Source organism: Lissotriton helveticus, chromosome 3_1 (genome assembly GCF_964261635.1).
Source record: "Lissotriton helveticus chromosome 3_1, aLisHel1.1, whole genome shotgun sequence".
In the NCBI taxonomy this organism is placed as follows: domain Eukaryota; kingdom Metazoa; phylum Chordata; class Amphibia; order Caudata; family Salamandridae; genus Lissotriton; species Lissotriton helveticus.
The window spans coordinates 1,251,480,402-1,251,503,088 of NC_136061.1; the positions used below are offsets into that span (position 1 = coordinate 1,251,480,402).

Below are 22,687 nucleotides of genomic sequence, written 5' to 3' on the forward strand. Positions count from 1 at the left end.
TGTTTAATTACTTTCCCAGTCTGTAACATTTGGTCAAGGGAGAAACTTACCTGCCCATGCGATGAAACCTCCGCCCAATCAAACATTCATTGCATTCTTTTTTGTCAATTTTATTCAGCTCCTAGGGCGGCCTTACTGAAACCAATCCTAAAGGCATGGGGTTACCGTACTTGCAGAACTGCCTTCATCAGATTGCAACAGTTAGAAAATGCTACTGTCGTACAAGCTGTATCGAGTTTTTTAAAACTATTGATTAAGTTCAGGAACTCAATGTAATGAATTTTATAAACTAACTGCATTTTAGATTCTTTAAAAAAAAATCTTGGTATTACTACATTTTAATGCTGATGCATGTATAAACCTTGTTCTTTTTTCACGCTGTATTCTATGTGCTATCAAACTTTTAAATGTATGCTTTTATGACTTCAAATATGAATTTCGAATAAAGCTTTTTGAATTTGAATTTGAATTTGATGGTGGGTGCTCCATCTAACCATAAATTCCTCACCGTCCTCCGGCCATCCTGTGGAATGGAATCGTTTCCGTCTAAAAAAGGTCTTAAATTAGGGACTTGTACACTGGCATGAACAATTGGTTCTTGGGCTCCACGCCTGAGGGCACAAACCTTGTCCAGAAAGAAAATTATGTCAGCATGCTTGGCTGAATGAAATGAAAAGTAAGTTATAAGCAGGGTTTCTTAAGAAAGGTGACGTTTTACATGCTTTCTACAAATGTTCAAAAGTGTTGCATTGTGCTGGACCCCATTTGGTATGTGTACCTTTCTTGGTCATTTGAACAGTGGGTGCCACAGCTGCCGAGAAGGGTTCTATTAAATACCTATTAAACTTGGTGAAACTTAAGAAACACTGGAGGTCTTTCATCTTACGTAGACAGGGCCATTTCACTACTGCAGGGAATCTGTATGTGTATGTATTACATTGATTCCTTTATCAGATAACATGAAACAGATGAAATTCATAGATTGAACTTTGATTAAGCATTCCATTAATTTAGCATACAAAGAATGGATTTTCAATTTACTTTTAACTTTTCCCACGTCTTCTGTGGGATTCAAAATCCTTAGAGAAGATTAGGGTGTTGTTTGGAATGACAACAAATCTCGAAGGATGTCATTCTCCATGTGTGGTAAAGATGCTGGATCTTTACACATGCCAAATGGTATGACTAAGTATGTGAGATGTTCATTGCGGGTTCTGAAACGGTTTTCTGCCCATCACCTACTTTGTTCTCAGCTAAAATATTTTCTCCTTGCAGTCTAAATTGGTGAAAAGAGTAACAGTGCAAAGTGACCAAGATGTACAAAAATCTGTGGTAATAGATATTGATTCTTTACTACGCTAGCATTCAATTCTCCATTATCCACACAAGGCATCAGATCGCATTAGACTTTAAGAGAAAGAATATAGGAGCTACTGTGGCAAAATGCAATGTGTTATAAAACCTTTGGTTAAATTCTCTTCAATATATTTCTTTAAAAGTTTGTCTTCTTTTATTGTCAGCGATATATATGACCGTGTGACACCTGAAAGCAGTTCTGTACAACAATTACCCTCCTTGTGTGGGGGCAACGAATTTGCACCATTTTTGCTGAACACATCCTGAAATTCAGTGTATGCTTTAGGATTTTGAATTTGTTCTTGTGTAGGATTCAGTATAGCACATCCCAAAACAGATTGATTTGCAGTCTAGTTCTTCCAGAATACTGTTTTTTTGGTCAATATTTTAAAGTTTATTGTACACTGGAGGACTTCCAATTTGCCAGAGCATTATGCAGACATTGCCATGAAGTTACTATAATGTGAACATTTAAAGTAACAATAAAGTCAAAACTGACAGTAATGTAATTTCCCAATTCTGCAGCTATTGACAATTCTTTTGTCTCTCTACACACTTCCCAAAGGTTAAAAATGTGCCATCAATACCCTTGATGTGCTTGTTCTTTTCTTGTGCTAAGAACACCCTATGATTGCACAACCTTGATTTCCATATAACAGCCTTTCGGTCCTGAATACAATAATGCCCATTATGCCAGGGGCATTAATGGAGTAGACAAAGTAGCTTTTAACAAAATATGTGCTCTACTTTCAGCAGACACCTGAATATGAGAATTGTCTAATTTTGGTCTGCCAGTTAAGAGCGGGCATTCTTTGCCATTTAGTTGTTTTATCTGGGAGCACATTTTCCTGTGTGAACTATAAATGGGGCTCACACTTTTTTGCTCCATCCCCCTCCTCTTTTTCTTGGGTCCCGCACTTGACACATCAGCAAAAAACTGTCCATGTAGGAGCCAAAGTGGGTGCAGTGTTTTTGGGAAGTAGTGTGCAGATTCGTCAAACTATGCCCTAAATTATTAACAAAACAACATTTGCCTTTCCTAGGGAAACTTTGATCTATCTATTGCTACCTTGTCAATGTCCTGTTTTTGTGCCAGCCACCTAAAATACAGAAAACCTATGCAGTTAAAAAATAAAGCCATTACAGGGCTAGACTATTGTATTACTCAGCGAGCTTCTTCGTGATTTTTTTCTCGATGATTTTGGATTTGACCTGGTATTCATTTGACCTCTAGCAATTCAAACAATTCCCAGCTCCCTTTTAACGTATAGCAAGATGTTAAGGAGGGAATCTTTAAGACGGTTGATTGCCTTTCCATCATAAGCTTAGCCTGACAAAGGGTGACACAAACTAGCCACTGGAAAGTGTTCTTTGTTGCCAGTTAAGTCTTATCTTTGTTTTTGTTTTATTAGCTAAAATTATCTTGGACAGTTCTGAGATAGAGTTGGGTCATATACAGCGTGGCAATGAGTGCCCTGCTGTGAAATCTCCATCAGTGGCTTTTGTTTATCTCCCCTTCCATACCTTCACCTCATCTTTTTTTCTTTAAACTCTTCCACTGTCGGGTTCCTTAAAGTCCCAGCTGCTGTCCGTACACATTTTTCATAATTTCCATTGAAGGAGGTGGGTGATAAACTACCAGTGATTGTGGCAACGTGCTGGTGAGAAGGTTATTGTTTAGGTTATTCAACAGGTAGAGCACTCCAAGTGGACTCAATGTATTTTAGGAAGGTCGAAATTCAGCAGAGCTTCGAACAGATTTTATACCGAAGCTTGCACAATTAAAGACTGAATAACCTGCAGAAGTTTTTAGTAAGCGCAAACATATTACAATGTACATAGCAAGGGTCAGTGAAATGTAAAAATGTATTTCAGAATAATATGATAAGAATACACCTTTATATTTTTTGAGAAAACACCATGCTAGGTATCGTTTTTGGAGATCTTTTAATTGTTATAGTTGCATTTCTTTGTTCTTACTACTAATGTTTTTTGTGTTTTTAGGAACCAGTGAAGAATTGTTTCAAGATTCAGAAGGGAAGGAAGGAACCGAAGCTATTGAAGAGCACCAGTTTTCAGATTTGGAAGATTCTGATGACGATGATGATGATGATGAGGCAGATGACGATGAGGATGATGAGGATGATGATGATGATGATGATGAAGACGATGATGAAGAGAGCCAAGATGAACCTTCTTTGAAATCTGTTAACATTAAACATGCTTTCCAGCAATTGCATTCTTCTGGCTTTCCATCTTCTCAAGAAGAAAATACTGGGTCAATCTCACTCCCAAAGTCAGACGATGGTTCCACGTGCCAGACAACATCTGGAGGCCAAAAAGCAGCACCCTCCATGGTTGAAGCAAAGTTGGCAGTAGGCAGTAGTGAAGTTACTGGCCAAAGAGTATTGGGCTTTCATAGGCCATTTCTGACAGCCAGTGAGCATTTATCATCGGCTGAAAGAGAATTAGTTATAAGACCACAGATGTTTTTAGGAATGGACCTGTCAGCCTCAAAAGATACATCTCCTCGGAGAAGGTGGTCTTCCAGCAAAGGACCAGCTTCCTCTAGAAGGTACTTTTTAACCAAAACTGAAACTTCTCCTAAACGTTTTTCCCCAACAGGAGAAACATCATCATTGAGGTGCTCATCGCCAGGGAGACGGATGTCACCTTGCCAACGTATGTCACCCGGAAGGGAGCTCTCACCATTGAGATGTGTGTCACCAAGTAGGCATATGTCACCAAGGACGGATCTATCACCCCGCACATACCTATCCCCAGAGAGAGACTTATCACCAGTGCATCATTTGACTATGAGCAGAGAGATCTCCTCTATTAGATTCTCCTCATTGAGGAAAATCCTATCGCCATGTGAGTCAGATTCACCATCAAGGCATCCATCTCCAACAAAAGATGACTGGCTTAGCAGTAGCAAAACCGATGTGAAAGCTCTAAGCTCCCTCAAAGTAGAACATGGATTGCCACATTCACTGGCTCTACCTCAAATGTCCCATGGCAAAAGCATTGAAAGTTACGATTTCATATTGGTGAGTTTCTGAACATTATTTCTCATGTGAATGGTTCTGATTGCATAGCTAGACATGTTTGTGAGTGAGAATTTTGTTAAATTTAGAGCGTATTTTTTCATTTGAGACTTTGACACTGCTCATATGAACTCAAAGCAATTGCACTGGGATGTTTATGTTCCATTGTTCTGAGGTAGTTAAGGAGCTCAGAGTATGTACACTGTGCCCAGGTACTATACCTCCATTTGTGCTTTTTTGAAATTGCTGATCCCCAAGATTTGTATTCACAAAGCATTTTACCAGAGATAACAGTGACTTTCTCCAGGGAATCGAGTAGCACACCAGGAGTGAATTTAGTCTGATGGAGGAAGATCTCTATGATTGCAGTGGATATGCTTTGAAGCCTTGCTGTTATACAAAATCATGCATTTATCAGTGCAGGGCATTGTTTACTATATTTTAGACGTTGTCCCTCAATGTTTACTAGACTTCATCAATAATGGTGGTATGGTATAAATATTACCTTATACAAGTATATAAAATATAGGATGCATAAATCGCAGCTCATAGTGCTACAGAGTTTTCTGCAGCTTCAAATCTTGAGTTCTTCTTTGTTTTAATGTACTGCTTATATGTAGTCAGGCTGCTTCTAGCCTTCTGAATGTTTAAAAAACACAAGACCAGAACGACTCACATAGATTCTTAGAATGATTGAATAGCATTTTTGTGTTAATATTTACCACTTCCGTTTTACACAGGTGAAGTTTTGTAATTGTAAATCAAAGTCTCATAGTGTATCATGACTATTTCAGTTGTATGTACAACTGTAATGCCCCAAAAATTGCAATAACATGCTCACAACTTCACACCTGCTAGTAACACAGATCCTAAGGAGAACATCACTTTTGAACAGGCAGTGCTGAATACAAATTAAGAACTTAGGGATGAAGAGCACATTCATGAATCTTTCTAGGGAAGAGAGAAATGCTATTGATGCACTGCTGAATTATGATTCGGTTACCATAAAACCTGATGATAAGGGCACAGCGATAGTGATCCTCTCAACCACAGACTATAGAAAAGAATGCTCGAGACAACTGTCGAACTCCAGATACTATACGGTTATTTCTGAAGACCCCACCGAAAAACTGTCACATAAGGTAGCAACCCTTGTGAATGAAGGAGAAACAATGGGTTGGATTACAAATAGGGAAGCTGAGTTCCTCATTAATAAACTCCCAAGAGTATCATGCATATTTACCTATGACACAAAATACATACAGGTATTTAAACCCCCAAGCCTCCCCCCCAGATCGCACCATACTATGGAGCAACTGCCCAAATTTTGTTATCACTTCCTACAACCTCTAGTGGAAAACAACTCCTGCTTTTTTGGAAGACACAAAAGATGTTCTGAATCTTATCAATGACATCAATCTCAAGGGTAATGTTGATTTACTGATTTCCCTGGATGTTGAAGCATTAAATACCAACCGTCCTCAGAACTTTATCTCAGAAGTGCTTGTGGAAGTTATGAGAACTAGTGACTGGAACTCTCTGACACCAATATCTTTCTTCATGGAATGCGCAGCTATAGCACTGAAAAATAATTTCTTACAATTTGAAATGGAAAATATCTACAAATCCAAGGAACTTTAATGGGCAGTACTTTTGCTCCCAGTCTGGCTTGTCTGTACATGTCCCATTTTGAAAAATCTTAATTTTGTGTGACAATAATCTATGCAGAAATAACATCCACCTGTGGTGCTGGTTCATTAATGATATCTTGATAGTGTGGAGTAGAGAGCACGCAGCATTTGGAACATTTGTTGAATGGGTTAATTGCCTCAACCCATATCTTAGATTTTTTAAGAACATATCTGATCAGGAGCTATCTTTTCTGGATCAGGCAAAAAAAATGTTAAAATGCAACAGTTTGTTACGTTTCTACATCCATCACCACAGATCATTGAGAAATAACTTGCCATTTGGACAATTCTTGAGGATCTGGCTGAACTCCAGTGACATGCTGGCTTATGATCAACAAGCAGATGCTCTGATAGAAAAATTATGCAGCAGGAAGTATCCATATCATATCAACAATAAGGCCTGGAAGAGGGCCAGCAACGACAACAGAGAGATTTTATTGGAATAAAAAGCTCCAGAAATATCAAGAGTACTGATTAGTGTCACCACCTTCACATCTAGTCCTAACACAATCAAGATCATCAATAAAAAATAGCATATCATCCATAGTGTATCTTTGAATTTTGACCATTCATGGTTTGAATTTGAGACACATGCTGGTCCACACTAGACCAAGACAAAACCACATGGCGCATGGGGATTACCCCCTGTGACGGGTCAATACCGGTGTGGGCACTGTAATGTATATCGATTGACGAAACCATTAAAGGGATTGAACTAGAGAAACAGAAAAAGTGGAGCTTAAATAAACATGCTAACTGTAAGACAAAATATTGCATCTATCTGATTACATGTCCCTGCAGTTTAAGATATGTGGGAATGACAAAGAGAGCAGTAAAAACACGCATCACTGAACACAGGAGTGGAATTAGATGCAAGATTACCTAAAAAATGAGCGTGCGTTACCTGGAGTTTAACCATGCGCTGGACGAGATGGAGTGGTGTGTTTTGGAATCTGTGACGCACGGTTATAACTCACAACCTATCCTACTGGAGAAGGAACAGAGATAGGTGTTCAGGTTGAACACTCATATGATTGGATTGAATAGTGATATTCATAGGAGGGAACTAGCTTGTGTAAGAAATTAAACTTTATTGTGGAGGGCCTGCCCATTTGTTCCCTGGTTTGAATGACAAGGAGAATCTTTCATTGTGATTGCTGGAATACATATAATCTTCTTGATGTCTTGTTATCACTCTTACATTTTATTAGAGAACTTGAATATTCGTTTTTGAAGGCCATTGTGGCTAACAACGTTTTCCAGCTAAAGAACAAAACATAATGACTTATTTCAATCACATATTAACTTAGGATACACTGTGCCAACTTATGGAACATTGTGTATGGTTTCCTTGACAATCAGTGATACTGGTTGCACAAATAAGCATGCCCTTCCTTCCAACATGGTGCGGACGGAGGGACACAACAACAATGGTGCCCTGCATGTTGTCCGCGGCAAGACATAGTGGTCGTATGACAGAACAGCGCAGGTTAAAACATTGCATGCCTTTACAACAGAATTTTTACCCTTCATTTTATTTGCCCACATATGCTTTTTCCACGCATGCGGTTACCACGCAATTAGTCTACCTAATGTAAGTATTAGTAAGGTAACTTTATATATATACATACATATATACACACACACACACACACATATATATATATATATATATAAATATATATATACACATAAATATATTGCAGCTCACTACCTTCTCGGTTAAGAAGATATACGGACAACACCAGTGGTACGTTGCAAAATTTCTTTATTTGCAGTCACACAGCAACGCGTTTCAGCTTTACGCCTTGATCACGCTAGATGACAGGCATTTTTTGTACATATTTATAAAGTTTTTCTTTCAATAGTGTAAACATAAAAAAACAGACCAAGTGAACATGTATACAAAAAAGTAGTGGTGGCCATCTTATAATGTTGAAAGGTTCAAATTCATACCAATGCCAGTCAAGTAAACCACATTTAGTATTCACGCATTATATTTTCGCAATTCATTATAAAATATAAAATAAAATTCCAAAAAGAGAAAAATCAAAACACAAGGAAGCTGATCAGTAATAAATAGTCAAATAATACAGTGACCATCATGCATTGATACATTCTCCAAATTTTACATTCAATAAATTATGCAGATATTAGCAGATTAAATAAAGTTTTTTTCATTTTATTCATATTTGGTCATAACGCCCAAGAGGGCCAGATGTAAGGACGATGCTCCTGAAAACAGCTTCCAGGTCAAATTTTAAATTCATGAATGCCATACTGATAGCATTCTTGCCCAAGTGGGCTATTTCAACCAATAGTTCTTGTAGCCCCACGTGCAACTAGTGCACAAAAAACCTATACGTGAAAGAGATTAAAAACAATAATTAAAAACAATCTAATTTCAGATATTCAACAGCAACTAGATCTTAATAGTTCCTCTAGTCTAGTAATGCAGAGGGACAGATAATTCTTCGCTCGAATTAAGCCCCATTGGGGCCATGGTGTCCAGGTCTATTATATATCTAGACTCCAATTTGCGAAGAGTGAGTAATCTATTGCCCCCACGAACATTTGTTTCTACAGAGTCATGTACAACCATTTTTAGAAGATTCTCATTTTGCATACGTTTCTCAAAGAAGTGCCTTGCTACCGGGTATTGTTTGTTGTTATGCCTGATCGCCCTTACATGTTCTAATACCCGTTTCTTGGCATGGTGGATAGTACTTCCTATATATGCCTTGTTGCAAGGACATATTAGGGCATACACACAATACATGGTTTTGCAAGTTAAAGCCTTTCTGATGACCCATTCCCTTCTACAGCTATTGATGTTGAAGCTGGTACAATCAACACTATTGCTGCATGCTTTGCAATTTCTGCAGCATTTAAACCCAGGTTTGCCACTCATACGGGTATTGTTTTTGTCTGTAACTAAATTCGGACTAAGCTCATCCCTCAATGATCTATTTTTAAAAAAGGTTACTTGAGGGGTGCTATTGAGGTGTTTTTTGAGGTGTGGTTCAGTCAAAAGTACATGCCAACGTTTTTTTAGTGTCATGTTTACATCATTGGTTTGCCCAGAATACATAGTGATGAATCTTAGCTTCTCCTCCTCACTGGTCTTAATTTCTGGATGTAATGTCTGGTTTCCAGTCACCATATCAACCTTGTTACAAGCTGCTGCTATAATTTTTTGCCCATTTCCCCTCTCTTGGAATCTTTGAATCATGGTCTTTTTCTCATTTTGATAGCCTTCTTCTGAGCTGCAATTTGGTTTAGCACGCAGCAGTTCTTCAAAGGGGATACTTTGCACCAGACTCTTGGGGTGTGCACTAGATGCATTCAGTAAACTATTTCCGGCAGTACTTTTTGAATAGTTTAGTGTGGATGGAATTAAGTTTGATTTCAATCAAAATGTCCAGAAATTCAATTTCTTTTACACTCATGTGTTCGGTGAATGCCCGGTTGTATGTATTATCATTTAACTTAGTTACAAAGTTTTTAGTTGTTTCCAAGTCACCATCCCAGATGACAATGATGTCATCTATAAATCTCAGCCACAGGACACATTGATCGAATTCTGCCATTTGGGATACCACCTGCTCCTCCCACCAGCCCATGACCAAATTGGCATACCTGGGCAGGTGCCCATGGCTGTGCCCTGTGACTGGTGATAGATGACATCATTGAATAGAAAAAAAATATTGTTCAAACAGAACTCAATCATGGTTAAGATCATCTCTGAATGTCCTGCCAAAGAGACTGATCTGGATCTTAAAAAATGTCTTATGGCCTGTAAACCAAATGTATGTTGGATGCGGGTGTACAAACTGCACACATCCAGAGTCGACAATGTAGAAGTTGGTTCCCAATAGATCCCATCAATGATGGTCAAAAAGTGTGTGGAATCCCTCAAATAAGAGGGTAAATCGACCACATACGGTCGTAAATAGTGGTCGATAATTTGTGAAGTGTATTCTAAGAAAGAGCCCATTGATGACACAATGGGCCTCCATGGTGGATTAGTGGGGTTCTTGTGCAGCTTGGGCAGTAGGTATAAGAATGGAATCCTAGGGTATGGGCATTTCAAATAATTATACTCATCCCATTCTATAATGCCTTTTTCACGCCATTCAACCAACATTTCTCCATACTACTTATTAGCAATAATATTAATAATATTTTTTATCAGATACTGAGTAACACGTCCCATCTGATAATTGACGCATAGAGACCATCATGCATTGATACATTCTCCAAATTTTACATTCAATAAATTATGCAGATTATAGCACATTAAATAAAGTTTTTTTCATTTTATTCATATTTGGTCATAATGCCCAAGTGGGCCAGATGTAAGGACGATGCTCCAGAAAACAGCTTCCAGATCAAATTTTAAATTCATGAATGGCATACTGAAAGCATTATATTTAAATTCTATCTTTTTGGGGGAGACCTCCCAAACCCCCATACTTACCTTTAATTCATGGTAAAGGCATGCGTGGTAAAGACCTATACGTGGTAAAAACTTCTGTGGTAATAAATGCGCTGTAAAACCCGTGTTGGAAATACTGTTTCCTGATGTAGCTACGTGATCATGCCTGCATCCGGCCATGTCAACGGAGGGAGCCACATATGCTTTGTGTTTAAATACTACACATCTGTCTTCCACCGATACCTTTGAGATCGTGGAGACAGGGTAGGCCGCTGACAATTTACACGAACAGGAGATGTAGGTACAACCTGAGGGCGATGGGTAATATTTTGGTGTATAGATATGGTGGAAATTTATAATGACTCTTTCCACGTTTACAATGTATCTACAAGAGGTTGAAGATCCCACTAGTACCAAGGGAGCTGAGGGGAGATTGGGTAAGCTGCAATTTGTGATACTTTCCTCCGATTGCCTGTTCTTTCATTCCATTTTCACTCAATGATTCACAGAGTGCTCACAAAGTCCTTTGATTTGACACACAATTTTCTCCTTCATTTTGTGTGCATGTGTCTTGCCTGTGACTGGTTTCTACACTGGTGTTGACACGGATCATTTGACATTTGATTTTTAAATTGAATGACGAACCATGGTTTTAATTCATGATAAGCACATACTCTGGCTTTAAGTCCAATATTCAATATGTTTATATTCTGGGTCAAATTTAGGGTATGGCATCTCCCATCAACATGTATGAGGTATTATTAGATCCCTATGTGTGAACACACATTTGAGTGATTCTCTGTGAGGGAACATTTTATGGATTCATTAAGGTCCCACCAAATTGTAGATTAGGTTGATTTGGTCCTGATGAATTGCCATAGATTTGTAGAGACTAACTAGGCAAGAAACATATGTCAACCATATAAATGAATATTGTGAAACATATTTTCTTATATATTCCTGTTTACTTTCTAAATCTTAACAGTGACTCCTCAGAATTAAAGTACTTATGAAGGGGTACCTTAGTTCATTTTAATCTTACCTCTACCAATCCACATATTTAGGGAGCAATGATCTTCTGAAGGATACCAAGTCTATTCAAATTCTGTAGTACAGTTTGAGAAAAATATCTATAGTAAATAGCCCATATGTAGGGGGCAGTTGGGCACTGCAGCGCCGGCCTAATGAGGAGCTAGCCCGATGAAGAAGCACACCACCCTTTCGGGTGTGTTGGATTGATGAGAGCTTTTGCTTCAATAAGTAAAACACTCCTTCTGACCTAGCAGTTGATTAAGGTTACGCAAATGGTTGGGTGTTAACTAGCCTACGAGGCAATGGGATTGTCTCTGGTAATATGACTAAATACCTCTAAATCTCCCATAAACTACGAAAATACTAAGGTCCCACTTGAATGTAAGTCCTTTGCATAAGTACCAATGCTCAAACCATCTCTTTTCAACCATCGAGTAGAGAACATCAATATTTCATAAATTGTTGGGAGCACATCTCAGAAATATACATGAAATATGGAATATTTAGGCGCTGTTCAATATAACTACAATATTTGTAATTTCCTGCTATAGGCTTCACAGTTAGTTGCAGTGGTTAGTCTCGGTCATGGCTGAGGTTTTATTTGCCTATTATTGAAGGATAGAACACACCAGCAAATAAAAACTGTAATAAACAAGCAGTTTTCATAATTGAAATTGGTGTCATTCTGAGTTTGTGTCACCAGTAGTTTGGATTTTATTTTTACTTACTAGTGTTTAGACAATAGCACCCTGAGTGGTTATTAGAACTTTACTTTTGATTGATTGTCCTGAAGAGAGTAAACAGAGGGATATTGCTTTGATAGCCTACTCCTTGTTTTCCGTAGGTGCTAGCAGACTTCGTTTCCCCCAATTTAGGTAAATTACTGCATGATTGGACTGGGTTGTTCAAGATGAGGATCCTGGCCAGGGGAAACGTGCATAAAGAATATTTGTATCAGTCGCAAAGTTTAAGGTCTCAAAATAAATAACATGTCTAAAGGTCGTAGGCCAGATTGCTTGACCTTTAGTGTTCATGAGTAATCCAGCTCACTGCTTGCCTAATGGTAGAAGAAAGAGGAAAAGGGCTGAGTGCAAAAAGGTATGGAGAGCCAATCATCAAGAGCCAATGAACTGGTTCTTTCTGAGTTGGTCTCTCTGCTAAGTTTATTGTACATCCATTTTCCTAAATAAATTGTGGTGCCAGTTAGGAATGATTAAGAGCAGGCCAGCCAATATTGGTCCAGAAGTACTAAATCAGAAGATCCAATCAAAATTTACAGACTGGTAGTTTTGAATTCTCCCATGGGAAAGTAATGAATGGTTTGATTATGTGTCTAATTTTCTTCTGTTCTGCTTACAGAAATTGGAACCTGGAAGTTCCCACGAGAGATCAACTTGTTCACCAAGAAGCATGTCATCTTATTCTAGAAGAGCCTTACCAGCAGCTCATGAGCTACATCTCCATAGCCCTCCTCGGACCGAAGAGAATGTATTTAGCCACCTCCCTCTGCATTCGCAACAGCTCACAAGGACACCTTATCCCATGATCCCCATTGGTGGCATTCAGATGGTCCAGTCTAGACCTAGTTCTCATCCAGTTTTGGTGCCTGGTTCAGTTGTGTCGTTACAAGCGGGATCAGTCTGCGATAGCCACAGCTTTACAGAATTTAGAGAGGCTGGGACACATTGCACAGAGATACAAAGTCTATGGGAAGCTTCCTTGATAGCACCATCCCTGTATCGAACAGTTTCCAAATTCTCACCACAGACTAAAAGCTGCAGCAGTGGGCCTGTGAAACCCAGGACTAGTGAGAAGCTTATGATAAAGACAGAACAAGAGGAATACAGGGTCAAGCAATATGATGAGTCTAGGCACTTGGAGCAGGAAGGCCACTCAAAAACAATAAAAAGCATGAGAACAGATCCTGAGCAGGCTCTGCATCCATCAGCAAGTGGAAATGAACCCTCAAAGAAAACGGGCAAGAAGCAATGTGGCAACTTGAGCACTTACTGTGACTCCTCACGCACTTTCATCTCAGATTGTCCAGTTCAAACACTGGACAGAAGCAACAGCACTGGTTGCTTAGCAGAAGCTTCATCAAGCCAGTTGCATGCCCATCATTTATTGGCACGAAGGCGGAATCTTTCGGGCGAACCAAGTCACCACTTGGGAACTTATAGGAAGAGCACCTCACAATCATATAATGTGGGGTCAGGACAAGGGAAAAAATAAGAGGACAATAACACAGGATGAATTTTGCTCATCCGATCTCCATTTTCAACCCTGCACCTTCCTCTGTAATTCAATAAGACCTTTTCAACACTATTTGCTCCTTTTAATCCTCTATTATTAAGAAAAGCCCTCTTTACCCAGTGTACGAACCACCTCATTGAAAGGCTCACAATTTTTATGTCCTAACGTCTGATATCATGTACATGTACAGTATGCAGTTAACTGTGCCTTTTTCTATAACTTTTGTTGCTTGAAATGTACAAAATTTGTTTGACGCTGTGAATATTTTTTTTGTTTGTGAAAAGATCGCTGTAGCGAGGCTTTTTGCCATTTGAATATTTCTGTGGAGCAGAGGAACCAGAAAGAAAACTTAGGAAATTTGAACAGAAGATGCACTGACCTTTTTTGTATATGTGTGTGTATATATATATATATATATATGTGCATACATATACACACATATATATAAATATATGAATATATATAGACGACATGAAATAATGTAACAGATATGATATGCTCATGTGTACAGAAATGTGATGATCCATATTTATTATGTGCATTATTTAATTGTTGGTAATGTCCTCCCCCACCCTGCTCCATTTGTCTTTCTGATGATTTCCTTCTCCCAGTGGTTGAAGGACCTTGCAGAGATCTTTGCATTCAATTGTCTTCTTTCTACTCAAGCTTTCCTCTGATTCTTTGTGACACAAGCTAGCACTTACTTTGTACATATGCTGTTGTGAAGTTTAACGCACCTTTCCATTATAAAGAAAAGAAAAAGATTCCAAATAATGCACCTCCTACATGGACCAGAACACCCGATAGAAATGCACTTTTCTCCTTCTTTAAAAGAAGAACATTCTGAAAAAATTGGAGTGTTAAGGCTAAACAGTGACTTTTTGAAATGGTGCTTTATTAAATGTAAGTTTTGCTCTTTACCTTGCTTTAGCATTGACATTCCATGAGATGGGTTGCTCTTAGGGTAAAGCACAGTATTACTGTATAAATCTATATTGACATTGTATGCGATAAGACATGTCCATTTTGATACCTGCTTTGCACCAAACGTCAAACCTGTTAGACTCTGTGGTTGGACTAGAACAAATATAATCTTTGCTAGTTTATTTATCTGTTTAATTTTTATGACAGAAGGAGAGACACCTTACTATGGGTTGCAGTGGGGCGCTTGGGAGAGTTCTCAGTATGCAGAAGCGCTCAATTTGTTGTCAATATCCACTTGCAGGGAGGTTGGAACCTGCTTTTGGTCACTCATCCTCTTTCTACATAACAATTTAAGATAGGCTTCAACTCTTCAAATTACCTGTTTACTGTCACATTAGTTTGCCCTTGACTTCTCCTGTAGATAGCAATGGTGTTGTTATCGTGAAGGATGAAATACAAACTGACTTGCAGACGGTGGATTCCTTTTAGATAGCTGCAGCTGCTAATGTCCTGTGGGAGAACAAGAGCAATGCACACTCATTATAACACCCACAAAGTCAAGTTTGGCCACCTTTTATGCATCCCTTATCCAAAGTAAATATTCAATGGGAACTGTGGGTAGTGCATGGAAATGATCCATTTTATATCACTCTTACCCTCGCCATTGTATACTCCACTCTATTGATTTGTACCTAGATTCAAGTTATTTGTCAGGCACGTGCATAGATTCACAGCCACTCTAATATATTTTTAAATGAATGTGCAAGTGTGTTTGGTGTTTGTGTAGTGGAAGTTTACTGTGGAGGAAACTTCTGTTTTCTTGTCCAGATATTCCTGACCCTTGTTCCAAGTAGTACCTTTCCTCTTTTCCATATAGTTGGGATAAGTAACACCTCCACATTCCTCTACAATATATTTAATTCCTTGTCCATTACAGTGATAATTGCATTATTTCATAACAAACAAATTATATTGTTTTCACAAAAGCAACACTTTATTCAATTTTTATAGTGTTAACACTTTAGGGGAATTTTCAGGGACTAAAGTATGGCTTCTCTCCTTTTGCTAATCCTCTGATCATTGACTGATGGGATATTTTGGAACCATCTTAAAAAAACAATGATTGTTTGATCCAAATCACATTTTTATGAAGACTGTGACATTTTCAAAGCAACAAATTGCATGTCGAGCTCTTATCTTTCAACCTTTAGACTCATGTGAACAACAAAGCACTTTCACAGCAATGATATGTTAATTAAAAAAAGATGATCTGCATATAAAACACTATCTGAACTAGACTCCAGTCAGTTGAACTATGATTTCTAGATTCCAGTTCAATGTTCCTCCTTTCCAGTATGTTGCTTGTTTCCGCCACCTTGACGCTTCTTACTGCACATGTTGTGGTCTATTATCTTCGCTCTGAACCAAAGGACTTTCATACAGCTGTGTAAATTATTTTGGTACATATCTGACCCAACTGAATGTTTGTGATATACGGACTTCACAAAAATTCATAATCTTAGTTATGATTCGGGTATAGAAGTTTGTGACAGTTGTAGCATCATGAAAGTTTGTTTAAGGGCTGTATTGCAAAGGCCATGCCTCTGACTATTCACTGAAACAATGTGTTTGTTGCTGGACTAACTGCTTTCAGCTTCCTTAACAGTTTGTTTCAGACAGAAAGCACAACCAACACCATTTTCAATGTTAGCAAAAAATGTATTCATCCAGCAAAGTACACCATATAGATTTGTATACAGAGGACTTTACATAGTTACCAATTTGCCCCATATGATGTATTACACGTTCAATCCTTACGTATTGGTATACAGCACTTAATGCTAGAACGCCTGTTGTTATTCATTCCCCATTAAAATATATCTCATTTGAGAATGCTAAGTGCCATTAGCTGTAAATCCATCTCTTACTTAATGTGCAATACATGACAGGAGACTTTTTGGTGCCTGTACGTTTTAGACAGTAAGATACACCTTCAGCTCTCCATCATTAAATCATTTTAACAACCTGGTAAGATTAAAAAAACTGCAGCATGTATTATTGACGGGTGAATGAGAAACTGTCAGATTCTGGTAACAAAAAAGGTTCATTATGGTCCACAAAACTGCCTGTCTCTGCCAATATCTACAGATCACTTTTTGACACGTTTCCCAAATTGTCACAACTACTCCTCCAAAGGGGATTTATCAAGCACTTAAGGAAAGCAGTCTCATCTGTGACTTTGACAAAACTTGTTATTTAAGTTCAGCAAATATATAAAATACTTATCAATGTTGGAAAACCCCATCACTCTCAAATGCAGTAAGTTCTGCCGTCTTGAAAAAGTTTCCATTGATTTGCCATTGTAAGCCCAATAGCATTAAAATTCAATTGTTGGAGTAAAATCTTTAAATGTCACAAATATAATATAAAAAAGTATAGGGAGGAAATCTACAGAAGCATGAGATCAGAATCAAGTTGCAGCGCTCAGTTATACAGATGACTACTTAGTAGTAACGTCTTTCCCTAAATTGTAAACATTCTCTTTAAATTTGTTATATTACTCTACATGAGCTTAATGAAGACCGCTTGTAGTGTGGAGACAGTGGGGCCCATTCACAGAACTTATCTGAGATGAAATCCTAAACCTATTACTTTTGGTATTCACAGAAGGCATTTAGCAGTAGTAAAGTTAGGACTCCTAACTTTACTACTACTAAACTGAGATAAAATCCTAAACTTACTACTTTTGGTATTCACAGAAGGCATTTAGTAGTAGTAAAGTTAGGACTCCTAACTTTACTACTACTAAATGCCTTTTGTGAATACCAAAAGTAGTAATTTTAGGATTTTATCTTAGATTAGTTATGTGAATCGGCCCCAGTGTCTTGTTTACACTACATCATGCCCTGTGTCTTGTTTATTATAGATAAATACATTTTGTAAAGTGCAAAGCAGTTTATCCAACATGCAAAATGCATGTCCTGTCTCAGTCTGCAAACCCACAAAAATATTCAAAATATATCTTATTGCCATAGAAAAAGTCTAAAGGCTTTCTGTTGTTGTCAGAAAGACTGTAGAATTGCAATATTCTTCAGAAGTTTAGAATTCTCCGCAGACAATGGCAATGGAGGTGTGCCCATTTACAAAATATAGACAGGTGCCCCAATGATTTTATACCAGCAGGGACATACGTAAAATATGATTTTACATGTGATCAATATATCTTAACTTTTCAGTATTTATCCTGTAAATTGGTACAAGAAAAAAATATTTTTGCTTGAAGCTAATACTCATTGTTTGGGTCGTGTGCTTGAACTAGCACACAGCACACGGACCATTTTAATAGGCTAAGGGTGAAGGCAGAGTGCTCTCTTTCTGTAATTAAACCAACTCAATGTTAAATCTGTAAACATCTTTTATTAGGCATTTAACTCACTGAGGCAACTCTGGTTTTTGTCAGTAGAAAAATATTTTTAAAGCCCCAAGTGCCGAAAACAGGGTTTCAGCTCAAACCTTCACCTTTTGATTGTTCAGCAATATGATTTTCTTTTTTTACACTCTACATTCAATGATGTTGTTTTTTTTCCAGGAGGTCTTTTTTCTGTATTATGAGATTTTAATCCACAACTCCTTAAATATAAGAAGTTAGATTTACTGAAGAGTTTCTCACAACAACGAATAAAACTAATCAGTGAAAGTCTGCACACCAATTAAGTTATGGTGTCATGCGTTGCTGAGAAGTGTTAGTACATGTTTTAATGCTAAAGATATGTTCCACGTTTTTATAGAATAACAATAAATTATACTGTGTATATATAAAGAGTATGTATATATGTTGTGCGACAATATTAATTTTATCTAGTAATTCTACAAAACATCATCCCACTTTATTTAGTCTCACATGTGATCTACACATCTTTCCTCCATGGTAATCCCCTAGCACAGAAGTATCCATCATAGGTCCTAAGTGGCCAGAGTCAATCCAGATTTTCACTGTAACCATAAGTTATTTTATTGATTTAGAATCATTATGTGTTAATTTATCCTTTGTGGCTTTCTTGACAGGTACAATTCTGGACTTCCTAGATCTAAGTTTAACATTCCTGATGTAGCAAACTATAGCCGTCCTTTTTAAGTCGCTTTTTTGGCCAATAACCATGGGATAATTGTCAATCAATGTTCATCATTTTGATGATTTACTGAATAGGTAACAATAACTAGCTCTTGGCCTGAGGCTGTGTATGGCATCCATTACCTCATCCATGTCCCAATACATCAGGAATGCCAGATATTTTTTCATATTCTTATACTGCCCCATTATTTAAATAAATGGATGAAGTGAAACTAAAACATTGGCCTATCCGTTTCTTAGATTTGTCAAATATTAGATTTGCAGCACAAAAGCTTTTTCTCCCTATTCTTGCTTGCATCCCTATCTTTAGGGACTACCATGATCTTTATTTGGTTATGCCACTCCTTTAGCTGTTTCCTCTTGAGTAAGAACATATGACATATTCAGACTCAGAATGTCCTTTGTTTGTACCAAAAATGTGTTTAGCTTCTTGTTTTTATTTTGTTTCCACTTTTTTTTAATTGTATTGTCTGTGGTTACGTATTTCAATTGTTAACAATTATTCCAAAATACAAATCACACACAAAGAATCATTCCGTTCCCCCAAAAAATCGTTAACATTTTCACACATTTATTAGTCATGATTTAAATCAGAAACCAGGCTCAATGTGTCGGTAAGTTGGTGTATCGATGCAAGAGACCCTCTGGATATCCTCTTAAATTAAAAATATGTATCAAAGAAATTTACGATAGACTCCCATGCACCCCCATGACCATTGCATTTGACTAGTTAATCACACAATAGCTAACTATGATATTTTCCTCTAGGGTATTTCTCTGATTTTATTACACCATTTGGTGCGACTGGGAGATTCCTCTTCCAATGTTTAGCAATGATGGGTTGGGTGACTAGGGTCCAAAGGTAGCTCACATGGTCAGTTCCTGCCCATATCTTTTTAAAGTGCAAATGCAACCAGCCTCTTGAGAATGCTTAGATATGGCTGCCAAAAATATTTACTACTATGAACTCCCTACCCTACTATGCTGCCAATTGATAAGTCAGTTTCGCCTGTTAGGCTGCATGTTTTGCCACTATCAAAACTAGTCCCACAACCCAAAGTTTAATGCAGTTATTTTTGGATCACAACATATTTGTAGAATCATCAAGAGGGAGATTGTGTGGCACCACGTGTTACGACTAAGACTTCACTTTTGCCACCCCACCCAGAAATGTTTTGCCAACCCTTTTAGATTGGTTGTCAACCCTTTCAGATTGGCATCTATCGTACACTATGCTGAGATGCCACAGAGACAGGTCACTGACCTCTGAGGATCTTCGCTTAATCCTTGCACTATTTACCTACTCTCTCCTTATTTCAAAAATCCTTTGTTCTCCATCCAAATTTCCTGTTACAAACTGCTCATAACCCTGCTCTTGCCACATGCATCTACTTTTATATGTATGCTGGTGAGGGACTGTTAAGCCAAGAGACTTTAGCATGCCTCCAGGAATGGCAGTAACCCCCTGATCCAAGTATCAGTCACTGGTGAGGATAGTAACCAATCGGTGTGCTCAATTTTTAGTATAAAACTAATAACCATGCCCCCTCGATTTATAATGTAGCTATACTTTTCTCCTGTAGTTTTCAGTGACTATATAGAATAGTTATCCTCTACATCAAAAGTAATTTTTTTTGCTCACGTTTCAAATTTCATTAAGAACAATAAGCCTCTCCCACTGGTGAATCTCTTTATCACATTGGTGTTATAAATGTTTTTATCTAAGCTGGAAGTGTTCAACATTGGTACAAAAAGTTTGGATCTGTGCCAGATTTTCACGTACCTATGTCAGTCATGTATGTCAACCATGTATGTCATTAATACACGTATTTTCATTGATCCCACACACATATCTTGAGGATTAGGCACCCCACTGGTCCGACTATTGTGGACCAACGTGAAGTTCTTTTTGATTAGATAATATTCTCTAGCTCTTGTATTTTTTATATACTCTATTTTGTGCAATGTTTGATCTAGTTCAACCAATCTAACAGGTGAGGCCTTCCTCTACTCTATCATTGTGCGTTTTATTTTTCTGTGAATTCCAAAAACATCAGCACTTATGTGTTCATTTTTGAAAGTGGAAAATCCCAAATTTAAACAAGGATGGTTGGTTCCTTGTAACTTAAAATGTATCTGCATTATTACAAGTATGTTAGCACTTAAGGTCACTTTAGTAAATGTAATGTATAAAATGATGTGGTTGGAAATTTTATTGGACATGTTTTTGTGTAAGATAGAAATTTGCCTTTTTGTAAAAGGTGTATGGATTCTGTAAGTGGAACAGTCTAAAAGAACATTTTTATTTGTTTTCTTAAAATGGCAATACATTCCAAAAAGGTACTGTAGAAATCTGTAAATAGAAAGTACGAGGTTGTCTGGTCATTTTGGCTGAAATTTTATTTTAAAATCCAGTTTCTAAACTTGAGTCTTGCAAATCCTGTTCTGGTACATCAGTGCAATGACAGCAATGTTGGTAACAAGCACAGTCTGATGTAAAAATTGAAAAAATTATAAAAAGGAAGATAAAAAAGAAAAAATAGATAAATACTCAGTATTTGATGTTCGTGACTTCTTATTGTAAATGACATCTGTACTGTGAACTGAAAGTTTTTACAAGTAAAATATTGCCTTTACTACAGCATGGGCTGACAGCCCAGCCCACGCATATTTTTTAAGAAAAATCGCATGTTGGAATAAATTTTACCATCCCAACATAAAATTGTTTTTATCGTTGTTAATTTCTTGTAAGCGAGTGTAGTAGGCGGTGTGAGCATTTGTATTTCAATGACATGAAATGGAACCCAGGGTCTGGTGATAAGGGAGAATTGCTTTAGCATCCCTTTAACCAATTTACAATCCTTTAATGATGGTCACAATGCATGGGCAACTGGCAACGGCATATTACATGAATTCCACATAACTGCCTGCAAAATTAGAAGCATTTACAAATGTGTTAAAAAATGCAAAACAGAAGGTGCAGTATTTCTACTTACTATTGCACAAATTTAGCTGTTTTTTGCGATGAGATAGTTCTAATACGACACTTTCAGTTTCTAAAGTAATTGTATCGTCATTGCTACGTCTCGAGTATTAGCCCTGGATTTAGTGCTCCCTTCTAAATGAGGCCTTCATTGGAAATGCAGGCAATATCATTCCACTAAGCAACACGGATGCCATGGCCATGGAAGTATGGCAGTGAGGAGTAAGCCCAATTTGTCCATTTACAGAGGTGAAAAAGAGTATCATTATGGTCTGATTTCTAGTGCTGCGAGTATTCTTGAATTGTCCGTTAGAAACACTGCAGCATTTTAAAGATTTACTATATCTTGTAAATAATTGTGGTCAAGTTATAGTTCCGCTCAACATATTGATTTAACACAGAATTTCTGATGCATTCCCAATAAGGCAGCTTCATTGATACTGAAATGTGTAGATCTGTCCAATTAGTGCACAAAGGAGAGAGTGCATTTTCTGTCCCTCTAATGAAATTGATGATGATGGAAAGTGTCAATACTCTTGGACTAACACATATTGTAATGATGTGCATTGAACATTTTCAAATGCTTCTCACATGTTCAAGTGCTAACATTTTCAAATGACAAAACATTTGAATGTTGTTGAAAAGTTAAGCAGCTGAACCATTGGCAACCGCTGAAGCTGTTGTTTTAAAAATATAAGAGAGATGCTGGTAAGTATTATTACTGCCTTAATTTCATGGTTACTGTTCCTTTAATAGCACTCAAATGTTGTTTGAAAGTGTTCTTCATCTCCATCTGCTCTGGCCACAATGTGTGTTCTTCAACTCCTTCTT

The 22,687-nt window shown here is 37.6% G+C and overlaps 1 protein-coding gene across 1 annotated transcript in view; it reads left to right on the top strand.

The window, feature by feature from the left end:
* The window catches only part of HIVEP3 (HIVEP zinc finger 3), a 370,547-nt gene extending 348,964 nt beyond the window's left edge, over window positions 1-21,583 (top strand). The window contains exons 8-9 of the mRNA XM_078681902.1: window positions 3,361-4,406; window positions 12,924-21,583. Coding sequence (XP_078538028.1) covers window positions 3,361-4,406; window positions 12,924-13,796 — 1,919 coding nt within the window. The 3' untranslated portion in view covers window positions 13,797-21,583. The remainder of the gene's footprint in view (window positions 1-3,360; window positions 4,407-12,923) is intronic.
* The last annotated feature ends 1,104 nt before the right edge of the window (window positions 21,584-22,687 follow it).